This window comes from Hesperophylax consimilis, chromosome 15 (assembly GCF_061612785.1).
Source record: "Hesperophylax consimilis isolate HC1 chromosome 15, BYU_Hcon_1.0, whole genome shotgun sequence".
Taxonomy (NCBI): Eukaryota; Metazoa; Arthropoda; class Insecta; order Trichoptera; family Limnephilidae; genus Hesperophylax; species Hesperophylax consimilis.
In genome coordinates, this window is record NC_142850.1 from 21,438,261 (window position 1) to 21,464,320 (window position 26,060).

The following is a 26,060-nucleotide window of genomic DNA, read 5'->3' on the forward strand; positions in this document are numbered from 1 at the left end:
GGAATTTAAACCTTATCGCCATCTACGTAAGGGTTGTTATTGATAACGGCTCAATTTAAAATATTACACGACGTAGTGCATCGCCTTAAATGTATTTTTCTAAAGGCTGATAACATAAAAAGGATGATAAAACAACAAATAGTTTTTCTAATGGTAATACCGGTTAATAGAAAATCGGTTAATGCCACAGACATATGAATGTCTATGTCTATGGTTAATGCACTATCTACTACGATTACTGGTATCTACCTGTATACATACTATATACATTTTTGCATGAACTCCGCTGTGCACCATCCATCGTTACCCAGCTGACTCAAAACCACCTCAACCCAGGCCAGCACACTGAACCAAATCGGCCTCTTATTTCTACAAGATCCTTCCATACATTTATATTTTATTTATTAAAAATATTTAAAAATGTTTTGGCTGAGCGAAGTCACATAAACTCGATCATTTGGCATTTCATCTATCTGTAAATTCGTTTGTTACGTTCCGGTTCCGGATCAAGATGGTGGCCGTTTTAACCTGTCATGCGCTGCAGTAGCCGATCACAATAAAATAATCATTTCTCTGATTATAAGAGTAGCTATTCTAGTGAAAATGCCAACTTGGATTATGTAATATTTTCATTAAAAAAACATAATAAACACATCGATAAGACGGTACATCATTTTCCAAATATAAAGAAATAAGAAAATTTAGCTTCAGCAGACAACGCGTTTATAGTTCAGTAGAGATTTTTTCAAATGTGAAATCTTTGCGTTTATTAATTAAGTAAGTAGGTATTTAAGTACCTACTTGTAAATCTTATGATTTCGTGGGAAATGTTGGTTTCGTAACACTTTCTGCTTTTCACAGAACCACTAGTGAAGTAGTTATTTTTTTAATTTTTTTTTATATTATAGTAACAAACAGTACATCATTTACAGAGATGAAACAATATGCAGGAATAAGATATTTCATGTTGGGTACCAATGATATGTTTCCTTGTAATGTCTGCTAAGTGGTAGGTTTACTCCTTAATTATCAGGTGACTTGTGAAGTTTATAGGTGTGTGTGTGTGTGACATGTGTAATGTATGTGTGAGTGTTTGTTTGTGTGTGTCATTGAATAGTTTAAATTATTGACATGATGCTACGTTTGAATTTGGGCAGTGAATCCAAAAAATGTCAATGTAAATGCTAAGACAAATATTATTTAGAGTATGAAAAGCTCGGTTGATTGGCGAATTAGATGCTGCATTTGTTTTATAATTAATCGTGTGGATTAGCACTTTATACGTGGTAGGATGACTTATGACAGAAATACATTGCAGGATCTTATAGAAATAGATTTGTTTCTGTGTCCTGGCCTGGGTTGAGGTCATCTTTGGCTGACTGCTGACTGGTGTCCCATCAGCCTTGGGTTCGGAGCCGTGGTCGGCCAGTTGTTATTATGAAACCAAATCACACGCATGTTTCTATTGAAATGTTCAACAACGGGTACGACGAAGCAGTACTGAACTGATCTGTCGCTTGGCTGATCCAATGGGCCCGGAAAATTCAACAGCTGTAATATTCCATAACGGCTATATTCAATATGAAAGTCTTCTTGCCTTGATAATAATGTTTTATTTTTTTAAAGAATTATTACAGATTTATAACAAGGTATACAATATAGGAGAATGGAAAACGATTAGGTTGCAAACCCAAGAAAAAGTGTAGTAGTTTAGCCATTTATTTGAAAAAAAAAACAATGTTAAAGACAATGTTTAGACAATGTCAACTCACCTCAAGACCTTGATTTTTTTGGTATAAGTCAGAATGTTTTTTGTCGCTCACTATTCAATTGGGGATATTTTGTATCACTTTAGTTTTAGCAAGGCCTTGACTTGACACTTCTATTTTCTTCTGTTTTCTTTGTTTGTCTCTGCTTTTATGTACCATCCTTTACTCTTGCATTTTACATTGTACCAAATCTCGTGTCGCTTTGTAATATATTGGACGTAAGTCCGTTAATTAATTAATAAATAAATAAATAAAACTAAACATAATGACCATAAGCATGAAATAGTAGTACTTAATTACATAATGTTGAAAAATGCATACAAGTGTGTGTATAATATGTAGGTACATTCTCATACATGCACAAGAATATATGTGTATAGTTACAAATATTTATGTACTTAAAAGTGTACATACACGCAAAAATGTATACACATTACACAGATGCATATTCCCCCTTACTAATAAACGTGCTCTTAATTTTACACAAGTGTGATGTTTTTTTTTTAAAGTAAGACAAACATTGCCGGGTTACAAATAACCTGACAATATTTGAAAATCTTCTACTAACACCACAGTAAGCGGAAAATGTTTCTTGTGTTGTGATGGAGGACTTGGAGCCAGCCTACGAATTGAACACACTACGCCTGGGGGGTCCCAAACGCGGTGTCAACTCAGCCAACGGTCTATTTTAAACAACCATTTACCATACAATAATATTTTTATATCAGTAAGAATATTTTTGTATCAGTTGAGTAAAATTTAAAACACATTTAATAGTAAGACCCATTGTTTTACTGTACATTGTCTAAACTTTCGCCCGTAATTCATTTCTAATTTTTCATTGGTGGGAGTAGCTACGCGTTAAGAATAACCTCTAAATTTTAATTAATTTTCTTTAGTTAACATTTTTTAACAAATATATATATTACCAATCCGCCCCTGGAGTGAAATGATATTGTTCAGCAAATAATAGCATTGTATTGTGTTGGTAAATAAACAGGTATACCATAGGCCCGTTTTACATGAAGCCAGCAACAAAACTTTGAGCGTGTTTCACTTCTATGAATACTTACTCTTCTTCTTGAAAGTTTCGTTTATAATCGAAAGCAATAGCAAAATTTTAAACATTTTTTGCCCAATATCATTATATGTCGTATATTTGCGGAATTCAAGAGATAATAATAATTCTTTTAACAAGAAACAAGCAGCAAAATAATAACATGTTATTTAATTTGTGAGAATATTTTTGTGGTTAGGAAGTATCTCTCCTATTGCAGACATAACGTGATTTATTTTTGGTGGCCATTGTTTTTCATGTGTGGTTGATGTTTATTCGTGTTAGTTTTGTGTCAATTAATCAATGTGTCCATGTTCTAAGCCTGTGGCAGTGGCGCGGCATAGTATAGTAAGAATTTTGTGCATTGAAAAATTAAAGAAAAAATAGTTTTTATTAAATTTTAAGCAAACACAATAATATCCGAACTGTGTTCGATGATATTCCAGAAAATTGTAGATTCTTACAGAGTTTTGTCCTAGAATTTTCAAGAGGATTCCACCGGTTTTATTTTATAGATAGATGATGTCTCTCAAAATCAATATAAAGACATTTTCAAGCACAAAAATAGTAAATTTTAAGAACATTTTTTTTCTGAAGTTGTCTGAAAACTACTTTTATTCAGAAAAATGATTGACACACTTGGGTAAAATAAACTTGTTACAGTTTGCCTCGTTAGCTTTTGTAAAATAACATATTTTATGATGATGTTGGTACCGTATTTATGTAAAACGAATTAAAAAAATGCATTCTAATATATTGGTTAAGTTTTATTTTCTTTCATAATTTTTCTTTCCATATACGCCCCTGCTTTACAAGGTATTCGACACACACTGTGTTTACGTTAAAAAAACTAGACTTTGATGTTATAAATACAGGTTAACATTTAGTATTCAAACATCATAAATGAGTGCTTTCTTTGACATAGTTTAATTCGTAACTTTCTTTCATACATTTGGAATTCATATATGCATTGAGATTTAGGCTTTCGCAGAAGTAATCCTATCACAGTTGTTGTTGGGAGACGATTTGTAGATGTTTATATCTCTGTTCCTTTTCACCTATTTAAAATTCAAGTAGTTGTAGATTGCTAATAGTATGGTGGATGCATGAATAATGAGTTAATGATGAATGTAAGTAAGTCTAAAGTAATGGTGTTTGAAGAAGAGAGTACGAAAATAGTGTGCAATATAATTGTAATGAGGAATACTTGGATCAGGTGGATGAGTTCGTGTTTTTGGAGAGTATGTTGTACGAGAGATGGGAAGGCTGATAGAGATATTGAAAGTAGGGTTATTATGTTCAGTCCTTAGTATTACGTTGTGGAATCCGAAAGCTTATCAATTCTAGCAATACCGGACTATCAACTTCTTTGTGTTGTGGCCTACGCACAATGAAATAATGGAGGACTAAAGAAAGGATGAAAGTAGATTGAATGCGGTTGAAATGAGATCCCCGAGGCGTATGTGTGGTAAAACCATGTTTGATCGTGTGAGGAATGTGGAGATCCGCAAAGAGTGCAAGGCTGATGTAAGCGTAATGAGTAAGATTAAGAAAGGGACGATTGGATGGTTTGGACATGTAGAGCGAATGAGCGAAGATAGGAGTGTAAGGAGGATATATGATGCAAATGCGAATGGTGGCAGAAGTCGGGGACGCCCGATGAAGACATGGCACGATCAAGTGAATCAGATACTCGAGTCGGGCCATGTCAAGAGTCAGAATAATAGAAGAGTATGTATGATACGATGTATGAATGTGAATGAACAAGAAGTGTGTGCCAAGACCGAGTTGTTTGGCGGTCCGTTCTCTCTGCCTACCCCTTCGGGGAAACGGCGTGATAGTTAGTTAGTTAGTAGTTGACTCCCCAGATTGTTTTTTCTGTGGTCGAGAAGTATTAACTTTAAATCGTGTGTATAATTTGATTGTCCCTCTCTTAACAAATATCCTCCTTTCTATCAAGCTTTATTTATAATTGTCACCAATTCATCTCTTCTAAATCTCAACTCGATTCTAATTTTCATGTAATTATGAATTTTGCTCACTTAAATAATATTTGCATATACAAAATCACCCTCCCTTCCTCCATACTACAGCCAGAAACATATGCGTCAAAGATATTTAAGTTGTTTGAAGTTGAAGGTTAGGTCTATCACGAATCACAGATATAAACGTTTGGAAGAGAACATTAATCCGTTAATGAGTTGAGAAAAAACTGTTTGTTTCCTTATATGATTATTTGTGACGCTTTTTTATTCTTTACAACGCCAACAATAAACAATACAATACAGACTGTGATGATTAGGTTACATTCTTAACTCTGACCCTTTCAAACCAGCAGCGTTAATAATATTATGATAGTGCAAAAGACATGAATGTTTTCAGGAGATGATTGTGTGGATCCCTTGAGATGATTTTTCATGAAAACGGCGCTATATAAATTTTCCAATTATTAATTGAAAAAATTTATTACACATCGCAGTTTTTGGCAGAGAGGATAATAGAAGGCCTCACAACTCTGTCAAACACTCCTTCATTCACAATCATGTATAGTCTGATGCATACTCTTCTGTTGATCAGAGTTTTGACATGCGACATAAAGTACCTATTTGAATCGCTTGGTCGTACCATGTCTTCCTCGGGTGCCCCCAACTTCTTACACCATCCATTTTCGCGTCGCTGGTTAATTCTGGTGAATTGTTTGTTATACATTTTAATAATTAAGATAATGAGCATCACATGTTGATATGATTACTTAATCGATTGCGTTTTGAGAACAATATTTTCTGTTGAATTATTTTCATCACTTATAAATACTGATTTTACATGGCATTTACGTGCGTTTTCGATTTTATTCCATTGTTATGTATTCTACATCCACAAAACGCCATACAATTTTAAAGTTTTTTCTATATATATAAAAAAGATATGTCCATTACTATTTTTTTTAGACAATAACTACTAAGTATTGCTATGTTCATCATCCACAATGTTCCAGACGAACGACTCAATGCCGTTGGTTAAAAAGGATGTGGAACAAACCAATATGAAAGAAAACAGGGAATTGCGAATATTTGGCGAATTATTATTGTTTTATTTTACATGCGGATGTGGAACAAAACAACACAATACATTGATTTTTTGTGGATTTGGAACAAAAATACACACTCAAATAAGTCTTTTTTTAACTGGATATACAGTTAAGCAATACTAAACATTAGTTTTATATGAAAAAGTCCATTTCATTAAAAATTATCTGTAGAACAAATCAATATTCAGCTAGTGATTTTAACAACCAAACAACTACAGCCAGGAACGGCACCACGATCTTATATGTATCCCACATTGTAGAACGAACGTACTGGCTCGGCATAGTATGTCACGAGGTATGGCGCTATTAAATAATATGTCTAAGACTGTCGAAATTTTTAACAGTAGCCTTGAAGGATTCAAGGGGTATGTAAAATGCCTTTCATTACCCATTATAAAAACGTATTTTAAGTTTCTTCTTTTTTGTTTAAATATAAAGTTTATGTTACATGTGCATTGTAAATGGACAAATGTCTATTATGCACAAAAAAACATGGTTTTGATCAGTTAGAAGCTTAGTTGACAAATGCGTCGGTTTTCCATCCAGGCGTCGTGGGTTCAATTCCTTCCTCTACTATAGCTAATAATTATGGCTTTCATAATTAAGGCTTATAATTATGAAATTATGTAGTAGTAAAAATTGTAAGATTATTCGCAGTTCGGGAATGTTTGTCTTTTCTTTATCAATTTTTTAATGATTGTTAATATTCTTTAAATAAATAATTCATGATATTATTTATGCTTTGAATATCTTTCGTTTGCGTTTCAATGGGTTTTAAAGTTTAAAATTTAAACCACAAATCGATCGTTAAGCGAGCACATTGTATCATTTTGCTGAACAAGTCCGTTCCATACGTCTTTGTTCACGTTCTGTACTTCTTTGTTCGCATTCAAATTAGCCATTAGAGATGTCCGCGTTTAGCAGTTCGATGCCCTCGTTCAAAAAAAAAAGCTCAATTGACATTATAAAATGATCATTTAGGCGGATTTGCGTTTTATATACACGGTGTCGGGAAACAAGTGGTACAGGTGGGAAACTGGCAAATCAATGTTTCAAGTAAAGAACCCAAAAAAAAACTTTTTTATCGTTCTAAACATTTTATCTTACTCTTTCTAATTTTTTTACGCATAATTTATTATACGATCTATGTAGGTTAAAAGATTTATTTATTATTATTTATTTTGGCTTTCACCCATTAGGGGTGATCTTTGCCATACACAATTAACATTTTTCTTATTAACAAATACAACAAATTACAGAATATAATTGATTACACATCATAAACATAACATAACGTAACATAAATAAACCAAATTTAACATTAACATAACATAAACATAACATAACATACTTAACATAAACGGTACAGAGCTGGTAACAGTAGGTCATCACAAAATTATAAAATAGGAACCTGTGTACAATATAAGTGGGGGCTTTTCGTTATTTAGCAAAGATTTTTCTAAAACTAGTTGCGTTTTTTTTTAAACAGAACTATGAAATAGGCAATCTTATAAACAAACACAGCATATGGGAGTAAACAAATGTGATTATAAAACATAAAGATAAACATAACACAAACATACCATGAACATAACATAAACATATCAAAACATAAAATACACATAACATACACATAACATGAACATAACATATCATAAACATAAACCTACCATAAACATAACATAAGATAAACATAACATAGGTAAAAAATAAATATAACTTAACTAAAAGATAATAACAAACTTATATTAACCGCGTAGCGACATTTTTTCAAATTTAACTGTAATGTGATGTAGATTCACAAGTTTCCCACTTGTAGCACAAGTTTAAGAGACACCATGTATAAAGCTATCTTAATTTCATTTTCACTAATTCATTACATCATCAGTTTTTTTTTGCACCATGTGTTTTTATAAATTGTTGGTAGATTTAATTAAGTCCACTTCGCTAGTTTTTTTTTGTTTTTCAATAATACCAACAACTTACCTGTTAAATAACTTAACTTACATTTATTTATTTTATTTTATATTATAGAAACAAACAGTACATGATTTACAGAGATGAAGCAATATACGGGAATAAGATACTTCATGTTGGGTACCTATGATATGTTTCCTTATAATGTCTGCTAAGTGGTAAGTTTATACCTTAATTACCAGGTGACTTGTTTAGTTTATAGGTGTGTGTGTGTGACGTGTGTAATGTAAGGGTGAGTGTTTGTGTGTGTGTGTCTGTATGTATGCGCATTGAATAGTTTAAATTATTTTCATGATGCCACGTTTGAATTTGGGCAGTGAATCCGAAAAAATGTCAATGTTAGAGTTAAGACAAATATTATTTAGAGTATGAAGAGCTCGGTTGATTGGCGAATTAGATGCTTCATTTGTTTTATAATTTAGCGTGTGGAATAGCACTGTATGTCGTGTACGTCTCAAAGGTATGTTAGTTAATAAGGCCAGAAGTTCAGTACAGTCAATATCATTGTTTAAACTGTTGTGTATAAATATTGAGTCAGCTACTGCTCGTCTTCGCTGCAAAGTTTCAAATGTACACTCAAAGTTATAAAGTTAAGTTAGCATTTTTAAATGTGTAACAGGTCTGATGCTTCCCTGCTCAAAATAAATGCTCCTCCTCCTCCGTTGAATCATGAGCTATTGAACTGTGATATATTATAAACATAGGCATTACAAATTATTTAAAATCAAACCGGTCGGTGACTGAGTTGACATCGCGTTTTGGTCCCACTCAGGCGTGGTGTGTTCACTTCCTCGGCTGGCTAAGTCCTCCATCACAACACAAGCAACATTTTCCGCTTACTGGTAGTAGAAGATTTTTTTTAATATTGTCAGGTTATCCGTTACCCAGGAATGTTTGAGTTTCTTTTAAAAAAGAATTAAAAAACCATTTGTTATAAATATTTACTTTAAATTTATATTTACTATAAAAATAGTAGCATTATTTAAGTTAATAAAGTGAAAGGTTGAGGAGTACTTTGCTACTCAGATGAAACACAAAAAATTGCCAAAGCCATTTCAAGCAAATTTTCGATTCTGAATCCTCCAGGGCGATATTAAGAATATCTTTCACTCTGGAACGAGGTGTAATAAATAATTAATAATATATTTATATATACTCCATGACTTGCACTTCCGAGTGATGAATTACCTATCAAACCATTTCTCTCGTATGTTTTCACTAGATTTATGGTACCTTGTACCAACGTGTATTGTGCTATGTTATTTAATTACTTTATTGACCTAGATTGAAAATAAAACTAATCGAATCAAGAAAGGTGTTAAATAAATCAATTGAATTAGCCCTCAAGCGAAACAAGCCTCATTCAATCGAGTTAAAATTTTACTCTTAATGCGAGGCATAAAGAATCCGTGTTTTTGGTTTCAAAATTTGAACGCTTCGAAATATTTTAGATGTTTTAATTATTGACACATCTCGGCTTTTGAAATAATCTAGCATCTTATCCTTCAAGCCCAGAAAAAAAAGATTCGGGCCTATAAATACTGCTTTAAAGTTCAAAATTACCTACTTACGAACCCATTTTCGGTTATGGTTTTATTGTATAATCTAGAAAATTATGGTAAAACATTTAAATATTTGTGCCTGAACGTCTCTAAATGAAATAAAAGACACTTTTTGGTGATGTTTTTTGTTGCAAAATCACAACAGTCGGCTGGTGTTAAGCGGAAATTTAAACCTTATCGCCGTCAACATAAGGAGTTTTATTGTTAACTGCCCGACTCCACGATGTTACACGACGTGGTGCATCGCCTTAAGGACCAAATACTCTATACAGGGTGTCCCATTAGCTATGGATCAAACAAAGTGGGGTATAGAGGAGAGTAATCGTAAATACCCGACCCGTTATCCATTGGGATATTTCGTTGAGTAAAAACAATACTCGGCCCGCGGCCCGGCGTAATGGAGGAACCTACGGTCGACTTTGCTTCAGTAAGCCTAGAAAATCGATCTTTCCGTGGGGTTTATTTAAATTATTTCTGATGAACGTATTACTAAATTCTCAAATGTTTCTAGAGGGATACCTCGGGAAGTTACTAATACAACGTCTAAAAAATAAAATCTGGTGCTTACGGCTAGTTTTATAGTTGAAAAACGTTTTATAAAATTTTCAAACAGTTTTGAATAAAATATTTTAATGGTAAGGTCCTTATAATATTGATCTTAAATACGAATAACTTACATCCGCGGGGATCCCTCTAGAAAATTTTGAGATTTTACTTATACGTTTATCAGAAATAATTAAAATATGAGCGTCGAGCACACCGCCGTTATTGGAGTCTTATGTCGCCATATTATAGTTTATAGTATGATGTAGTAATGTTTTAAAGTTCAAAGGATGTTCAAAGGCTTATTTTCGTCGTTTGACAACAGGTACTTTTAAGCGATCAATGTTTGTTTGTTTGTATCTGATGCTGCATATTCATTTGGGAACTGAAGCGCGATCCGAACCACGAATTATGCGAAAGGAACGAAGCAACAAGCAAAATCCGAATATTTCCGAATTTCGTCATTGTATATTATCAAGGTAAATGCAGGTGCATGGAATTTGGAATTTTATAAAAGTTTATCAGGAAACTACGTGCAATCCTGTATTTGACCGGATTACCGATAATTTGAAGAAATTTTTAATAAATTAGCAATACTCATTTTTCTCCGTTCAATAAAATGGAAAGATATTTGCAATCAAAATGACCAAATGTGTGGTGGTTCAATTCTTAACCCCTATCACAGCGGTGCTGCCAAGGTCTGTTATCTATGTGAGGATATTGTTTCACCCCTTTATTAGCAGCAGACACATACCGGACGTATGACGAATCTCGTGCTGACACTGTTTGTGGACGCGGTGGACTCTCTCGCTGCAGCAGCTGGTCCAGTTTCTTCACCACCTAGTATTCTTGCTGCAGAGTCTCCATCTTCTATCTTCGTGTCACTTGTTCCTGTACTTCATTTTTCTTAACTTAACTTCACTCTATTTTTGTAATACTTGCATCAACTGTAAAGCGCCCCTGAGGTGATATCTCACAAAAGCGGTGCTATACACATTGTCCAATAAATAAATAAATTTTAGATTGCATTATGGGTATTAAATACAACATTTTATATGGCGTTGACATGATTAAGAATTGCACCACAACATATTTGGTTGTTTTGATTGCAAATAACCTCTCATATCACACTACTTAGTTTGATTCATAGCTAACGAGACAAACTGTAAATGTATTGATAATAGATAAAAAGAAGATGAGCCATTCAATTAATTAAACCGCGCGCACAATCATCTTTCACCCATACTTCTGCTTATCGCATCTAAGCACAGCAGCGCCTTGCTTTTGTTTATACCTACACATCAAATGCATAACTTTCATTAGCTTCTCTGCTATGATAGTCCGTGAAATTTGGTCGTAACTCGGCAACCGTCGGCACGCTTCCATGGCACATCTCCCTTTTTCTATTTCCTATGGAGATAACTGTAAATATTTTGTTGTGTACTAACCTACAGAAAACTATAATCCATTAACAATGGTTTCACCTACTTTGTGAAAACTAGTTTCATGCCTAAATCACCATAATACGTATTATTGATTTGTTTTTTGTTTTGTTTTTCAGTAAAAACAGTGCTATGGCCATTCCGTGGAGGAATTTGAGCATCGATTTGGATTCGGAGTACTTCGTTAATTTGGTGACTTTGATACCGTTGTTGAACTAGAACGAGAACAAGTGAAAGACAAAATGAAAGAAGAAGAGGAAGTGTGGTGTTAGTGATTTTGCCACTTCACCACGAGAGAGATGGACCGCAGCTGCATCATGTTCAACTGTCTATGGCAGCTGTGGGACTGGTGAGTCATTTTCACAATTAATAGTACTAGAATATTCATTTTATTTTATTGACTTCTTATGCGATAATGAACATAAAATACGCATGTATAATATTCATGAAGCATGAACTTTTGTTCGAAAAGAGTGCAGTTTTGTTACATGCATCTTGCATATTCGAATTGAACTGAAACTCATTTCTGTGAAGCAACTGCTCACAGTGACATAATAACAGAACTTGAATAGGATTTTCACAAAACTTGGAAATTAACTTTGAAATTGGATGAATTATTTAAATTCTGTGAAACAGCCAAACAGCCCGTCCTAAGTGTAGTAATTTTTTGTAGTGGGTATATGTCGCAGGAGTGATTGGCGAGTTATTTGCTGCATTAGTGTTGTTAGCTTCTAAAGAAACGTAGTGTGCCTGGTACGCCACGATGGAACATTTAAACCAATGATGGATAGCAATTCGAATATATAGATACAGGCAACAAAACTGCACTCCTTTCGCAGAAAACTTCATGCTTCATCAATATTATACGTACTTATTTTATATTCATTGCCGCGTATTACGCTTTATATCCTCGGAAACTTCACCAGAGCTAGGCAAAACAGGATTTTTATTATTCCAAGTGGCAGCACCAGTCTATTAATGATCATAATGCGTTTGGGGAGAATGACTACACTATTAGTATGATTGACTCACTTACTTTTTTGTAACTCATCCCTTTCAATATCCCTTCCCTTAGACTCGGAAATAATGATTTGCTTTTCCTCAATCAACACTTCACAAATTATAGATACCATTCGCCAATCTCCAGAACGGCCAGACTTGTCAACTCAAATCAGGACCATGATTTTTTTGGGGTAATCCTAAATGATTTTTGTCAGTCAGATATTTTGTATTGATATGGCATAAGTCGTGAACTCAATCAAAACCTTTTTCCTGTCTTGACTTGACATTATCTTTATTGTTTTATGGCATAGCATATTTTATTATAACATATCTCCTTGTATTAACTTCGCGTAATATATAAAATGTTAATTGGACTTGGTCCGTTAGTAAATAAATAAATTAATTAATTAAACCTTTCTTCTGAGGTAAGACATTTTTAATTACTGCAGTGACTTCAAGATTGCAATTAAGAGGATTATAATACAGTGAGGTCCACATTATCAAAAAATGTTTGAAAACACATTATATAATTCTATCAAAAAAATAAAATTGTGAAATATAATTGGATTCACTATTTTTCTCAATAAATAAATGACAGTTAAAACTTACAAAATATTCTGTCACGTAGAATGTCCTGGTACGTACCTGACTTTGTAATCAATCAAATACGATGACGATATTAATGACTGATGACTGTTTCTCGATGGAATGCAGTTTATGAAAGTAAACGTTTATGAGAGTAATTATTTGATTTCCTGGAAAGTGCCACATCCGAGCATTTTCTGAACGATCCATAGCAAAATGATGATTATTAGGCAAATGGTGATTAATGAGATTTATTAGTATATTAAATATCGATAGATTTATTTCTTTCGTAATTCATCTCAATGCTCCTATTTCTAAAATTGTTGTACCTTAGAAATTGATTGAACATTAGAAACACACGGTACACGCAACACTATGTTTCAAAGGGTTCCATGATAACTCAACACAGTGACAATTCAACACACCTTTAAAAAGTGATATAAAGTCATTAGAAACGATGAAAAAAAAAATTAAACCTAACCTAACCTACTTAACACAGTTAATAAAGTTTTTGTTTCATCACTTTGTATGACTTTTTAAAGATGTGATGAATTATCATTATGATGATTTATCCGGTCACCGTACCTCGTAATGGATATGACAATTTGAAAAAAGTGTATTTCATGAGATTTCGTGTTATTTTGTTGTTTTTTTAAACCTGCGAAGAGGTTTTTTAATGTCCTGGAGATCTAGCATAGATGAATGATAAAGCCGTGAGTCAATACGATATAGACGAAATCCGTCATCTATGGTCACATTTGCGAGCACGGTCAGAATAGCAGATGCAGCGGATCTTTTTAACTGCACAGAAGCTAGGTACAAGAAGGATTTACTTTCATATCTTCTAAATCATTACTAATATAATGTAAATCTACTCATACTTGATGATGATATTTTGTATGTACTTGTATCTCCCTCTAGTATTAATTTTATACTTTCTGTCGTCATTTTATGATAAATTTCACAGTTAATTGTTATTATGGTGTGTGGCATATTTATACCGTTGATATTCAATAAATAAATAAATATGATTCCGACGATGTCGGATAAGCTGTCAATATGCACAATTTTTTGGATAATATCCTTCGTTATGCAAAATAACCAGCTTATTAATGAATGTTGGTGAACTAACTAAGCTCTTAGAACTGAAAGACATCCTATAAACGATCGACAGACTTAACTAATTAATCTAAGACGCGATCAATTGATTCCGTTTCAGTATTGAGATTCAAAGGTTGTTAATTATGAGTTATGACTTATGACTTATGACTAATGACCACATGAACTTATTAACTCCTCTTTTAGGTAATTATTCGGAATCGCTGGACAAGGATTATATGAAATATTTTTAAATAAAACCTTCTGATTTACCTTAATTACTATAAAAGGAATCTGACTGCATTTGGGATATTTTTAATTTTAACATTTAAATTTTTAATTAAGTAAATCGAAAATTCACTTTCGTTGTATGGGATGACAGCTGAAATGATTTCTGTTGATAAAATTTTCTTTTGTTGATATTCCTGATACGAGTGGCTATATTTTTTACCATGTGCAAATACTAGGTAGGTACTATTTTAGCCAAACTCGAAAAATAAAATAAAGATATTTAGGTATGTTTTATAAAATAGAAAAAATAAAAAAGGTGAGGTTATTATAGGTTAGGTTGGATTATTATAGGTTAGGTTGGTTTATTATTAGGATATAGGTTAGGTTAGGATAGATTGGATATTATAGGTTAGGTTGGATTATTATAGGTTAGGTTCGATTATTATAGGTTAGGTAGGATTATTATTAGGATATAGGTTAGGTTGGATTATTATAGGTTAGGTTAGGTTAGGTTGGATTATTGTAGGTTAGGTTCGATTATTATAGGTTAGGTTGGATTATTATAGGTTAGGTTGGATTATTATTAGGATATAGGTTAGGTTAGGTTAGGTTGGATTATTATTAGGATATAGGTTAGGTTGGATTATTATAGGTTAGGTTAGGTTAGGTTGGATTATTATAGGTTAGGTAGGATTATTATTAGGATATAGGTTAGGTTAGGTTAGGTTGGATAATTATAGGTTAGGTAGGATTATTATTAGGATATAGGTTAGGTTAGGTTAGGTTGGATTAGGTTGGATTATTGTAGGTTAGGTTCGATTATTATAGGTTAGGTTCGATTATTATTAGGATATAGGTTAGGTTAGGTAAGGTTGGATTATTATAGCTTAGGTTAGGTTGGATTATTATCGGTTAAGTTAGGTGTGTTGGGTAAGGTTAGGATATAGGTTAGGTTAGGATTTAGGTTAGGTTAGTTTAGGTTTGATTATTATAGGTTAGGTTACTATAGTTTAGGTTAAATAAAACAATAATTATAATAATACCTAAATATAAATAATTTAAGTTTTTTAAGTAACATAAAAATATTTTATTTTTCGAGTTTGGCCAAAACAGTACCTAACTAGAATTTGCATTCTGAAGTGATTCAAATTCTAGCTACTCGTATGTATTCTAGCTACTACTACCAGAGAAAATGTCATCAACAGAAATCATTCCAGCTGTCATCCCATACAACGAAAGTGAATTTTCAATTTACGTAAATAAAAATTAAAATGCTAAAATTAAAAATATCCCAAATGCAGTCAGATTCCTTTTATAGTAATTAAGGTAAATCAGAAGGTTTTATTTAAAAATATTTCATATAATCCTTGTCCAGCGATTCCGAATATTTACCCTCTTTTAGTGTCAAAAAGTATATGCGGACCACCAATGTACATTAAATTTAATATTTCAATTCGACATTGTCCATTTACTAGTATTTTTTAACTTTCCGTCTGACGTTTAGTTTTGTCAATTCATAGCGCCAGTGTTGCCAGCGTGAATCGAATTCTGATTTAATGCGTTATCAACATCGGTCTGGGTAGCAACAGTGCGACCGTGCTCGGGAAATCGGTATAAAATCATGGGTAGTTACGCTTATCAATCCTATATTGCAAAGTTAAAGTTGAAGCTCATGTATTCGTGTTTTTATTTCACGAAAATTGAGCATATTAAGCGGTTGATTCTACAGGGTTTTCCAATAAGAAGTGTTATTTTGAATAGCCCGCTATTTCGGTAGATGTTACTTTGAAGCTGTCATTTTTTGACATTTGACAAGTAGAAACTACGCCATTAATAAAAATGGAACGATACACGCTTCAACAACGCATTGAAATTATTAAAATTCACTTGAGTAAATCAAATGCAAATCATCTTGAGTGATAAGGCCCATTTCCACCCAGGTGGCTTCGTCAACAAGCACAATTGTCGCATCTGGGGCTCGGAAAACCCAAGAGTTATTGTTGAAAAGCCTCTCTATCCTCAACGTGTGACTGGTTTGGTGCGGTTTATGGTCCGACGGAGTCATTGACCTTACTTTTTCGAAAATGAGACTGGAGCAACAGTTACGGTGAATGGATAGCGCTATCGAGAGATGATTAATGATTTTTTATGGCTGGAATTAGATAGTATTGATCTGGACAACGTTTACTTTCAACAAGACGGCGCTGCGTGCCACGCAAGCAACGAAACCATTGATCTTTTACGATTGAATATCAAAATAACACCTCTTATTGGAAAATCCTGTATTATCGGTGATCAACACTAAACCGCCGCCTACTACATTTATATAAACGCATTCATACCAGTTTCATAATTATTTCAATTGAATTCCAGTTCATAACAAAGTGTTTAATGAGGGGCGGGAATCAAACTGTAATTATTCATGGGATTCAATTAATTCTAATTTCAAACGCAATTGATTCGTGCCGGTCAAAGAGCCCACCCAGTAACTTCAAATTAAGAAATATATATTTTTTATTAAGTAATCGCTTAGTAAAAAAAAATCCCAATATTTAGCTATATTTATTTGTGTTCACTGTGGTAACTATAGATAATAGAAACAAAGGTAAATGTGGCATGGAAGCGTGCTAAAGAGCCTAAATAACAGAAGAGTATTATAAATGCGATGATTTTTTAATGTCTTAGAAACAAGATGTGTGCCACGCGTCATAACATACTCGTAGATGCAGCATCCCATCCGCAATAATTATAAAAAATGGCGAAAGCAGATGTTCCATTTAAAATAATGTGATTTCTTTTTTGTAACAAGAAAAGGAAAATTATATAATTTTTAAATGAAACCGTTCGAGATTGGAAAAATCATATTATAAGAAATACAAAAATTCAAGTCGGTATTATTGTTATTATTTATAACTAAAAAAACTGATAGATTCTGTGCAAATGAGAGATCGGTTGCCATCTCTAATGAATACACGCACTGTAGGCACGCTCGTCTGTTCTACAGTCATTTCGATGGTGCCTGCTCGAAGGAGTTGCTTCCCTGTGCACCGATGCAGGTACGCGATACTCGACAAACATGAGCGGAACACTAGTTGATGGCGTCTTTTTTTCCGAATCGTGGAACTAGCTTTCCACATCTGTTTTTCCTCCTTCATATTATAATCCCCTGTCTTTATACCGTACAGACATTGTTGATATTGTTAGGTGTAACATATATAAAAGATCATTCAATCTCGAAAACTGTCAATGAAAACATGTTGTTTCGGAGAAGCGGTACGAAAAACAGCCGTCGTGGTGTTTTTCCACCCCACGGATGTCCGGAGGTTTTTATAAGTGCCCGGTTACCAGTTATACTAGGGGTGAGAGTGATTCTGTGCTAGAGCCAACGATATATAGTAATAATAGATTAGTCCTCTTATATCTAATTTCAATCTAACAATAACACCACCTAAAATTAATTAAGGTGGAAACACATTATTAAAACCCGACGCGACCCGATGAAACGCGATGCGTGTTGAGTCGAATCAAATGTATTGTTTTCTTATGAACAGAATCACACTATGAACATCCGACATGGCGTCGCGTCGGATGTTCATAGTGTGATTCTAGTCATAAGAAAACAATACATTTGATTCGACTCAACACCCATCGCGTTTCATCGGGTCGCGTCGGATTTTAATAATGTGTTTCCACCTTTACGTATTACAACTACCCATCCAATTCGCTCGCTTTGAAAGACTAGAAATGCGTGGAACTTCCCTACAATATAAAATAGAGCAAAAATTTATCGCTAAAATCCCACATTGAAAATTGTTAATTTTATCGGCCAATAGCAAGCCTGAAAAGCATGGCTTCGCAAGATATTAATGTTAAAATTTGTAGTTGGGTTGTCCCAACTTGATGTAAAAGTTTCTAAAAAGTACTCGAAATTTTGTGACAAAAGTGTTGTCGTAATTTGTTGCGTGACATAGTTGTTTGCTAGAAAGAAATGTAAGATTTTCATCAACTTTTATCGATACACCAGCCGCCTCGAAGCTATCTATAAATCATTGTTTTAAATATTCATATAGCTGATTATATTGTTAATGATAAAGTCCGCGAGAGCCCATATCTAAAATATTGCTAACTGCCTCAAATTCCTGTTTGAAAAATGATCTTCACAGCTAGTAACGATACTGGCTACTAACCCGACATGCATCTCCTATCCCCATCCTATTTTCATCTTCCTCTTCACTTTACCTTCATGTTAGTTTAATTCAAAATAAAATTCCTATTTCTAACCAATATTAACATAAGATTTTACAATACCCTAAAATAAATTCGAAATCTTAACGACGTAAGTGAAGAAGCCATGCACAAAAATATGCGACGCGCAGCTCTGGTGTATTGGAAAGACCTACGGTCGAATTTGCCCTAGCATGCCTGGAAAATTGATATTTCCGTGGTGTTTATTTTAATTACTTCTCATGAACGTATTAATAAAATCTCAGAAGTTTCTAGAGAAATCCTTTGGGAAGTTAATAATTCATTGTTTAGAAAAATCTAGTGCTCACCGCTAATTTTATAGTTGATAAACGTTTCATAAAATTATCAAACCCTTTTATATAAAATATTTTAATGCGGCACAGAGTTTTGGCGGTCGGGCGGAAAGAGCCGACTAGTCACAAAGCTGGCCGAATTAAGCGTCATCCCATGCAAGAACGTCGTCCCGTTTTGCCACGAATGCTACGCAAGAGTGCCAAAAGATGTCTCACATCAAAAAGCTGTATTTTTCATACAAATGAATAATTCAACTTTGTGCATTGTCATACATTCTTCGACAAACAATTCACAAAACCACTCTCCAGAATAAAACAACAATATCAAATGTATTTGTTACCACTTGACGCCTACCCACCACGCTTTCCTAGTTACATGTTATTTATTGTTTTACAACCAACACCTCCAAATAGCATGTTACCTCAAAGCTCCCCAGCGGAAGCGTGAACCACCTTAAAAAACGTATATTATTATTTTAATTAACACATAACATAACAGACTGCTCCTCCGCAAATCTTTGGGTTCACTGCCCAATCACACTCGACAAAAAAAAACGAAAAAGTCCGTAGTCCTCGTAACAAAGAGAGGCGAATTAACGGTACCTTCACAGATAAAAAAAAAACTCGTCAGCAGATCTCACGAACAGAAAGCGCTGACTGAACTGATTGCCAATTCAAAGGAATATCAAGAAATGCTTTTTTCTTTTAATTCGGTGCCCATTATTTGTTTGTACAGGAAATGTAAATAAATGTTCTGCTCGAATTGTTGCAGTAGGAATCTAATTTGATTATAGATAGAAGCTTCGAAAAGATTTTATGAATTACCAATTATAGTAGTGTGTCGAAAAATAAATATTTCTAATCTTCTCTTATATAATAAATCAAAACCAAAAATTTCCTCTGAAATCATAAGATTTGGTAGGTACTCAAATACCCACCCACTTCATTATATATAAACCATGAATATTACGAAACATTTATCAAATTTTTGTCTGCCTGTAGGTAACATAATATTAATAATTCCGATTTGAAAGATCGTAGTAGTAACACAACGAACAAATTTACAGACAAATGAAATGTCAAAATGGTCGAGTTAAAACTACGCCGATTCAAAACTACGCTACGCTCAGTCTATTACAAAAGTTTTTTTTTGTAAATTTTTGGCAACAAACAAATTCTGGCGATACTACTTTTTTCAGAACGTTTTGTTCCTAATTTCTACATCAAAGAAACTGTTTTCAGCTCACGATGTCGTTTCTATTCCAAGATATTATAACCCTTTGAAGATTCCATTGAAAACAACAACGATGATTGAAAGAAAAGCTTTCACATTATAGTGGTTTGCACGCATTCAGAGTATATAAGTAGTTGGAATTGTGAAGTAAAAATCTTTTTAAAGAAATTAAAATTTATGAAAAGCCACCCGAAAGAATGGTAACTATCCAATTTTCCATACAAAATATATGGCAAGCCACCCGGAAGAATGGTATTTACCATATTTTCTGTACAAAATATATGGCAAGACACCCAGAAGATTGGTAATTACCCAATTTTCCATATGAAATATATGGCAAGCCATCCGGAAGAATGTTATTTATTTAATTTTCCATAAAAAATATATGGCAAGCCACCCGGCAGAGTGGCATTTACCCTATTGTCCGTACAAAATATATGGCAAGCCACCCAGAAGAATGCTAATTATCCAATTTTCCATATGAAATATATGGCAAGCCATCCGGAAGAATGGTATTTATTCAATTTTCCATACAAAATATATGGCAAGCCACCCAGAAGAATCACAACTATCCAATTTTCCATATAAAATATATGGCAAGCCACCCGGAAGAATGGTAATTATCCAACTTCCCATAAAAATATATGGCAAGCCACCCGGAAGAATGGTAATTTTCATTATAAAATGGTTTAATTATATTTTTAGAAAAAAACAAACCTTACGCATTGTAATGAAAACAATTGTGAAAAAGACAGCGCACGCCGTAAGTACTCGAATCTACATAGACTACATTCAAAGTCTAAGGCTAGCATTACACTTGTAAGTTTTTTCGTAAATTTACGACTTCTAGCCAATGGGCATCTTGCATTTTAAAAATCCAATGCGCCCATTGGCTAGAAGTCGTAAATTTACGAAAAAACTTACAAGTGTAATGCTAGCCTAATACGTATTGTACCCGTTTCTACATACAACCTCTCCCCCAACAGAGCATCCTCATATGCAGGCATATGATATTGATATTATTATGCGCTGAACTTATGTATGAGTAGATATACAAACTATTATTATTATTATGAAACCACGCGCACAAAAGTACCGCCATCACCGTTGAAGCATACTATTTCAAATCGAAGCTACGCGCAGCCCCGCCTTCGTTTCTACCTACACATGAAACGTATCATTGCTTCCGTGCTTTAACTTAATTTGTTTCTATTAAATATGGCTAAGAGGGAAACCTCAAAAGGAGGGAAAAGTCAGAAAGAGTATATGTATATACCATTTACTAAATACATAAATTACAATTACCTCTTGGATAAAATGTCTCTATGGAAACTTTCAGAAAGAAGAATAAGCACAGATTTAATACTGTTACAAAGAATACTACATTTTAAAATTGACTGTCCCGAATTACTTCAATGTATCAATATTCATGTTCCCAAAAAATCATGCCGACATTTCTTACCTTTTTACTTCAATAACACCAGGACACTAGCTTACCAAAATTCTCCGATTCCGAGACTTCACAATCTCGGAAACAAATATTCTGATCTGGGTGATATATTTCATTTGAAAACTAATCAGTATAAATGTTGTATATTCTATCACTTTTATTCTTCTAGACACAAATAGACCTATGTACCCTTATAACTTCTCCGCTTCTACTATTTTGTTTTGTTGAATCTTTTAAATTCAATTATATGCGTGAGGATTCATTTTTGCCATTATGTTTACATTCTTCTTTATTGTATTAATTTTTAAGTGTTTACTCTGATACAAAATGCTTGTATTTAAAAAAAAAAGAAAAGCCCACTAGGGCGTGTAATAAATAAATAAATATATGTATATCATAATCTTAATATGCAGGGTGTCTGTGGGTAAAGTGCACTAACTTCGGGAAGTGATTCAATGTGATAGTAAAAGTAAAAATTATTAATGATTTTTTTTTTAAATTCCAACTTTTAGGGGTACTTTTTAGGTACAAACGTAAAATTGGTCTACCGTGTGTGCCTGGCATTATTATTACGCTGTTGTTAAATCTACCGTCCCGCGTCCTAGTGCTGTCGTTCCGACAGTCTTTAATTGCCGCGCTTCGTGTAATAACTTTTATATTATTCGCAAAGGATCTGATAATTTAATGTATCTAGCAGTGTTTAACATTAAAAACTTGATTGTTTTAATCAAAACTTGTTAATGTAGTGTTGAGCATTTATTAAGACTTACTTGAAAGAACATCTTTATTCAGTGCGTGTTTTCTCCAAAGACTTACTTTTAACATTGTGTTTATTTGCGAGTTATTTTAATTACTGAAAAATGTCTGTCTTCACCCACGTAGAGTGGGCAGACATTCATTAGGTTAACGGGCTATATGATGTAAATACACATGAAAAGTGAAGATTTTGAAAATTAATTAAATTAGTCAAAAGTAAGGGATTAATAGTTAAATAATTTTATCGTTCAAAGTGTTGCTACATTTTGTTAATTTCGTATAGTTCTCTTTTGAATTTGGTTTAAAACATGCGAATTGTGGCATAATTGTACACTTCAAATACTTAATGGCCTAATGTTGTTGTTTACTTGCAGTTTCAATGGATACGGGCCTATCACAACGTTGCTATCTCGTTCTTGATGTCTTAAAAGTTTGTCCTCACACTAAGGATTCTTTGTAGGTATTTCTTTTTGTGTGGGAAAAAAATTTATCTCTTTTACTCCTACCATCATGTAGAATCACCTCCCGAAGTTAGTACACTTTACCCCCGGACCCCCTGTATAAAAATCACGTGTCACTGTATTCGTACACGCTAATCTCCGAAACCGCCCTACCGATTTCAATTAAATTTTGTGAATGTGTATGGTTGGTTCCAGGTTGAAATAAAGGATAGTTTTGAAAGTTTTAATTGAAGGATAGACCCGATAGGTGGCGCTGTTGTCAAGATTTTTTTTTTCAGAATTCTCATCCAAAAATTAGTACCACCACAATTTTTAACTTCTCTACACCCCTTCCCCTTAATATTTTTTAATGCGATTTTAATGATTTTTTATAGGAAAAAGGATCGTAATTCATTTTTAAGTTATGTAAGCTTTCAATAGATGGCGGTGTGAATAAATCTATTGACATCTGTATTACGCATAGAAAGAAAAGACCAAACATCGTTGAATTTTCAGTGCTGATTTAAAAGTTTCCCTGAAGATGCAAAGATGTTTGAGTGCGGTATTTTCTCTATTTGCGTAATACAGATGTCAATACATAGAAGGCGGTCTGCGGCAGGACAACATACGCATCGACAGTATATAGTTAAACCGCTAGATAGCAGTTTACTAACCTGTTTTATTAACAGTCCACCTAATTTTTTATTTTTTTTATTTTAGGATCTACACATAAAGTACAGAGAAAATTATAGAAAATCAAATCTAAGTCTTTTTTTGCATAAATATTTTTCAGCATGCATCTCCTACTGAAAATTTGTTCACAATTTTTTATTGATTTTTGTAACCTGTTGTGAATTTAGACACATTCTAAGGTTCTTTGACCGTTTTTATTTAGATAAATCGGAATAACAAGTCCATCGTTTGCAGTTAGTCTTGTATTATGAGCATGTTCCACTATTTATCTATACTGTCGTTCATTTAGAAATCATTAAATTAGTTCACCATATCTTTGTAGTGTTGGGTGGAGGGGTAGGTAGATACGGAAAACCCACATTGCTAACGCACTTGGGCTTATTACAAGATTTTTTGTTGTCCAGTTTCCATACGGGTCCTTTTTTCATATGGATTCGGGATGAAAAAGAGACGTCTTCTATTTTGATACTGATTTTCGTACAATTTAAGATGGCGGGCATTATTTGATATCATCTCTCATGGTTTTACGCAGGTACCAAACAAAATACATTTTGTGGAAATGTTGCAAATTTTTAAATACTGATAAAAAATAATATGTGTTTAGCCTTATTGATTCATTCATTCATTGTGAAAAATTTATAAGAAAAAACATTACATTTAATTACATCAGTTGAGACGCAGCATTGTGTTAAAAAATGAATTTATTAGAATCTTGAAGTCACTGAAGTTTGTCTGAAAAATGTCTACTTCAGAAGAAAGGTGGGAAATACATGATTATTGTGTTTATTTCTGATTATGAAGTGTAGGTACCTATTACGGTTCGGTATTGTGAACTTCGAGTGTTTTTTTGGTGATTTAGAACCTTCAGAACATATTATTTCTTCTCTAGTGCTAATCGTATTTGAATATATGCTTGATTTGAAGCAAAGATTTTTCGTATGAGTCCCCCTATAGTTTCCATACGGTGATCGGTATGAAAAATAGTATCGTGTAAAATGACCATTACTTATCCTACTCCTTCACTTACGCGTCCTTACATCATGTTACATCATCCAAACCCACGTCCATCGTTGGCGTAATTAAGCGTAATAAAATGTGAATCTAAATTTCAGGTACGTAATAAATAAAGGTATGCGCTATTACGATATCAGGATCACGAAAATGATTTCGGAGTATCGAATTATATATTTCGCAATACCTCCTCTCGAATCTTCTTGAGTGTGCGCGAGTCATCCTTCATCCCGGGAGTCTCGATCTCAGAACCAGTGGTGGGCAATCATTGTAAAGTTTAATTTAAAACATTATTAAATCTTCTAAATTATCTCAAGATTTCATTAATGTAATGTCTTTATATTATTAATTTAGATGATAATACATGGCGGAATTTGTCAATAAACTGTAATTAACACATAGTACTTTCTGGATAAACAGGTGATAATAAAGAGCTACTGGACAATCGGTAACACTGTTTTACTGTCGACTGTGGTTTGATAAAAATCTTCACGCCACGGAACGAAAACTTTATGTGAGTATTTAAAAATTAATATTTAAAAATTCGTAAAACTAACTAAAAATCTTATTTCAATTCCATTAATAATACGTTTCAAAAAACTACGAATACAGTTAAAAATGTGTGGAAGATTTAAAGTTTATTTTTCTGATTATGATTATAGTACTAGGAATATGTAATTTCAATATTTTCATTCATAATTATTGATTTCAAAAATGACCCAGAACCCCACGTTCTGAAATGGGTCCTACTGGCTACAACGTCATTATGACATGTAAACCGCACAATGCCTGGTAACACAGCTGTCACTAACGTACCGATGTGACGTCAACACCGCCGAATTCAAGTATAAAAAACACGTCGTTTTGGAGGCAAATCAAAAATAAGACATCGTTATAGAAAAATTATTCGTCAACATAAAATTTAAATAAAAAACACAGTCGTTATAATCCTTTCTTCTCGATTTCTCTTTTACACTGTTTTATAGAAAATGTGAGACGTGAGGCGTTAGACGATAAATGCTAGAAGTTAGAAATAAGTCATTGTATATTGCGTAGCGTTCCATCCTTACTGCTCTTAAAACGGTGTTATGGTTGGTTAGTGTTGTGTTCCCACAAACAGTTCTCCAACTCGTCGTGGAAGGAGATTTTAGAGAATAAGTTCTTTATATTAAATCAGGGATTTATTTAATACTTCGCGTATTACAAGAGTGACTTCGATGGTCCACCTAACTAGGAGCTGGCTAAATGAAAATGAGATCTGCAAACACCAAGTTTGTCTGGAAGCAGCCTAACTGGTCCTAGCGACTACTGACTACTAGGTGCCATCTTGCGGACTTCCAAGAAAGCTTGCACTGCCCTCTATGAGTGTATCTGTTAAGCTCTTAGCTAACTCACATACCAACAGTTAGTTAATCTTTTTGCTCTTCTTCTGGCACCCTCCTCTATCGGGGGCTGTCTAACATCAGGGCGATTTTCACCGTGCAGCTTTCGAGGTAACTACTTTTTAAAAGTATTGTAGGCTCGTGGTATTTATTATTATTTATTATTATTATTTAAGTACGGACACCACAGTTTACGTTCCCC

The 26,060-nt window shown here is 33.5% G+C and overlaps 1 protein-coding gene across 12 annotated transcripts in view; it reads left to right on the plus strand.

Moving 5' to 3' along the window:
• LOC149417485 (uncharacterized) overlaps window positions 1–26,060 on the plus strand; it is a 180,193-nt gene that overhangs the window by 16,109 nt on the left and 138,024 nt on the right. For all 12 annotated transcript variants that reach the window (XR_016303315.1, XR_016303313.1, XM_089640322.1 and 9 more), the window contains exon 2: window positions 11,558–11,787. Coding sequence is in view for 10 of the 12 variants with exons in the window: in XM_089640322.1 (XP_089496448.1) it covers window positions 11,738–11,787 (50 nt within the window). In the remaining 2 variants the exon portion in view is untranslated. The remainder of the gene's footprint in view (window positions 1–11,557; window positions 11,788–26,060) is intronic.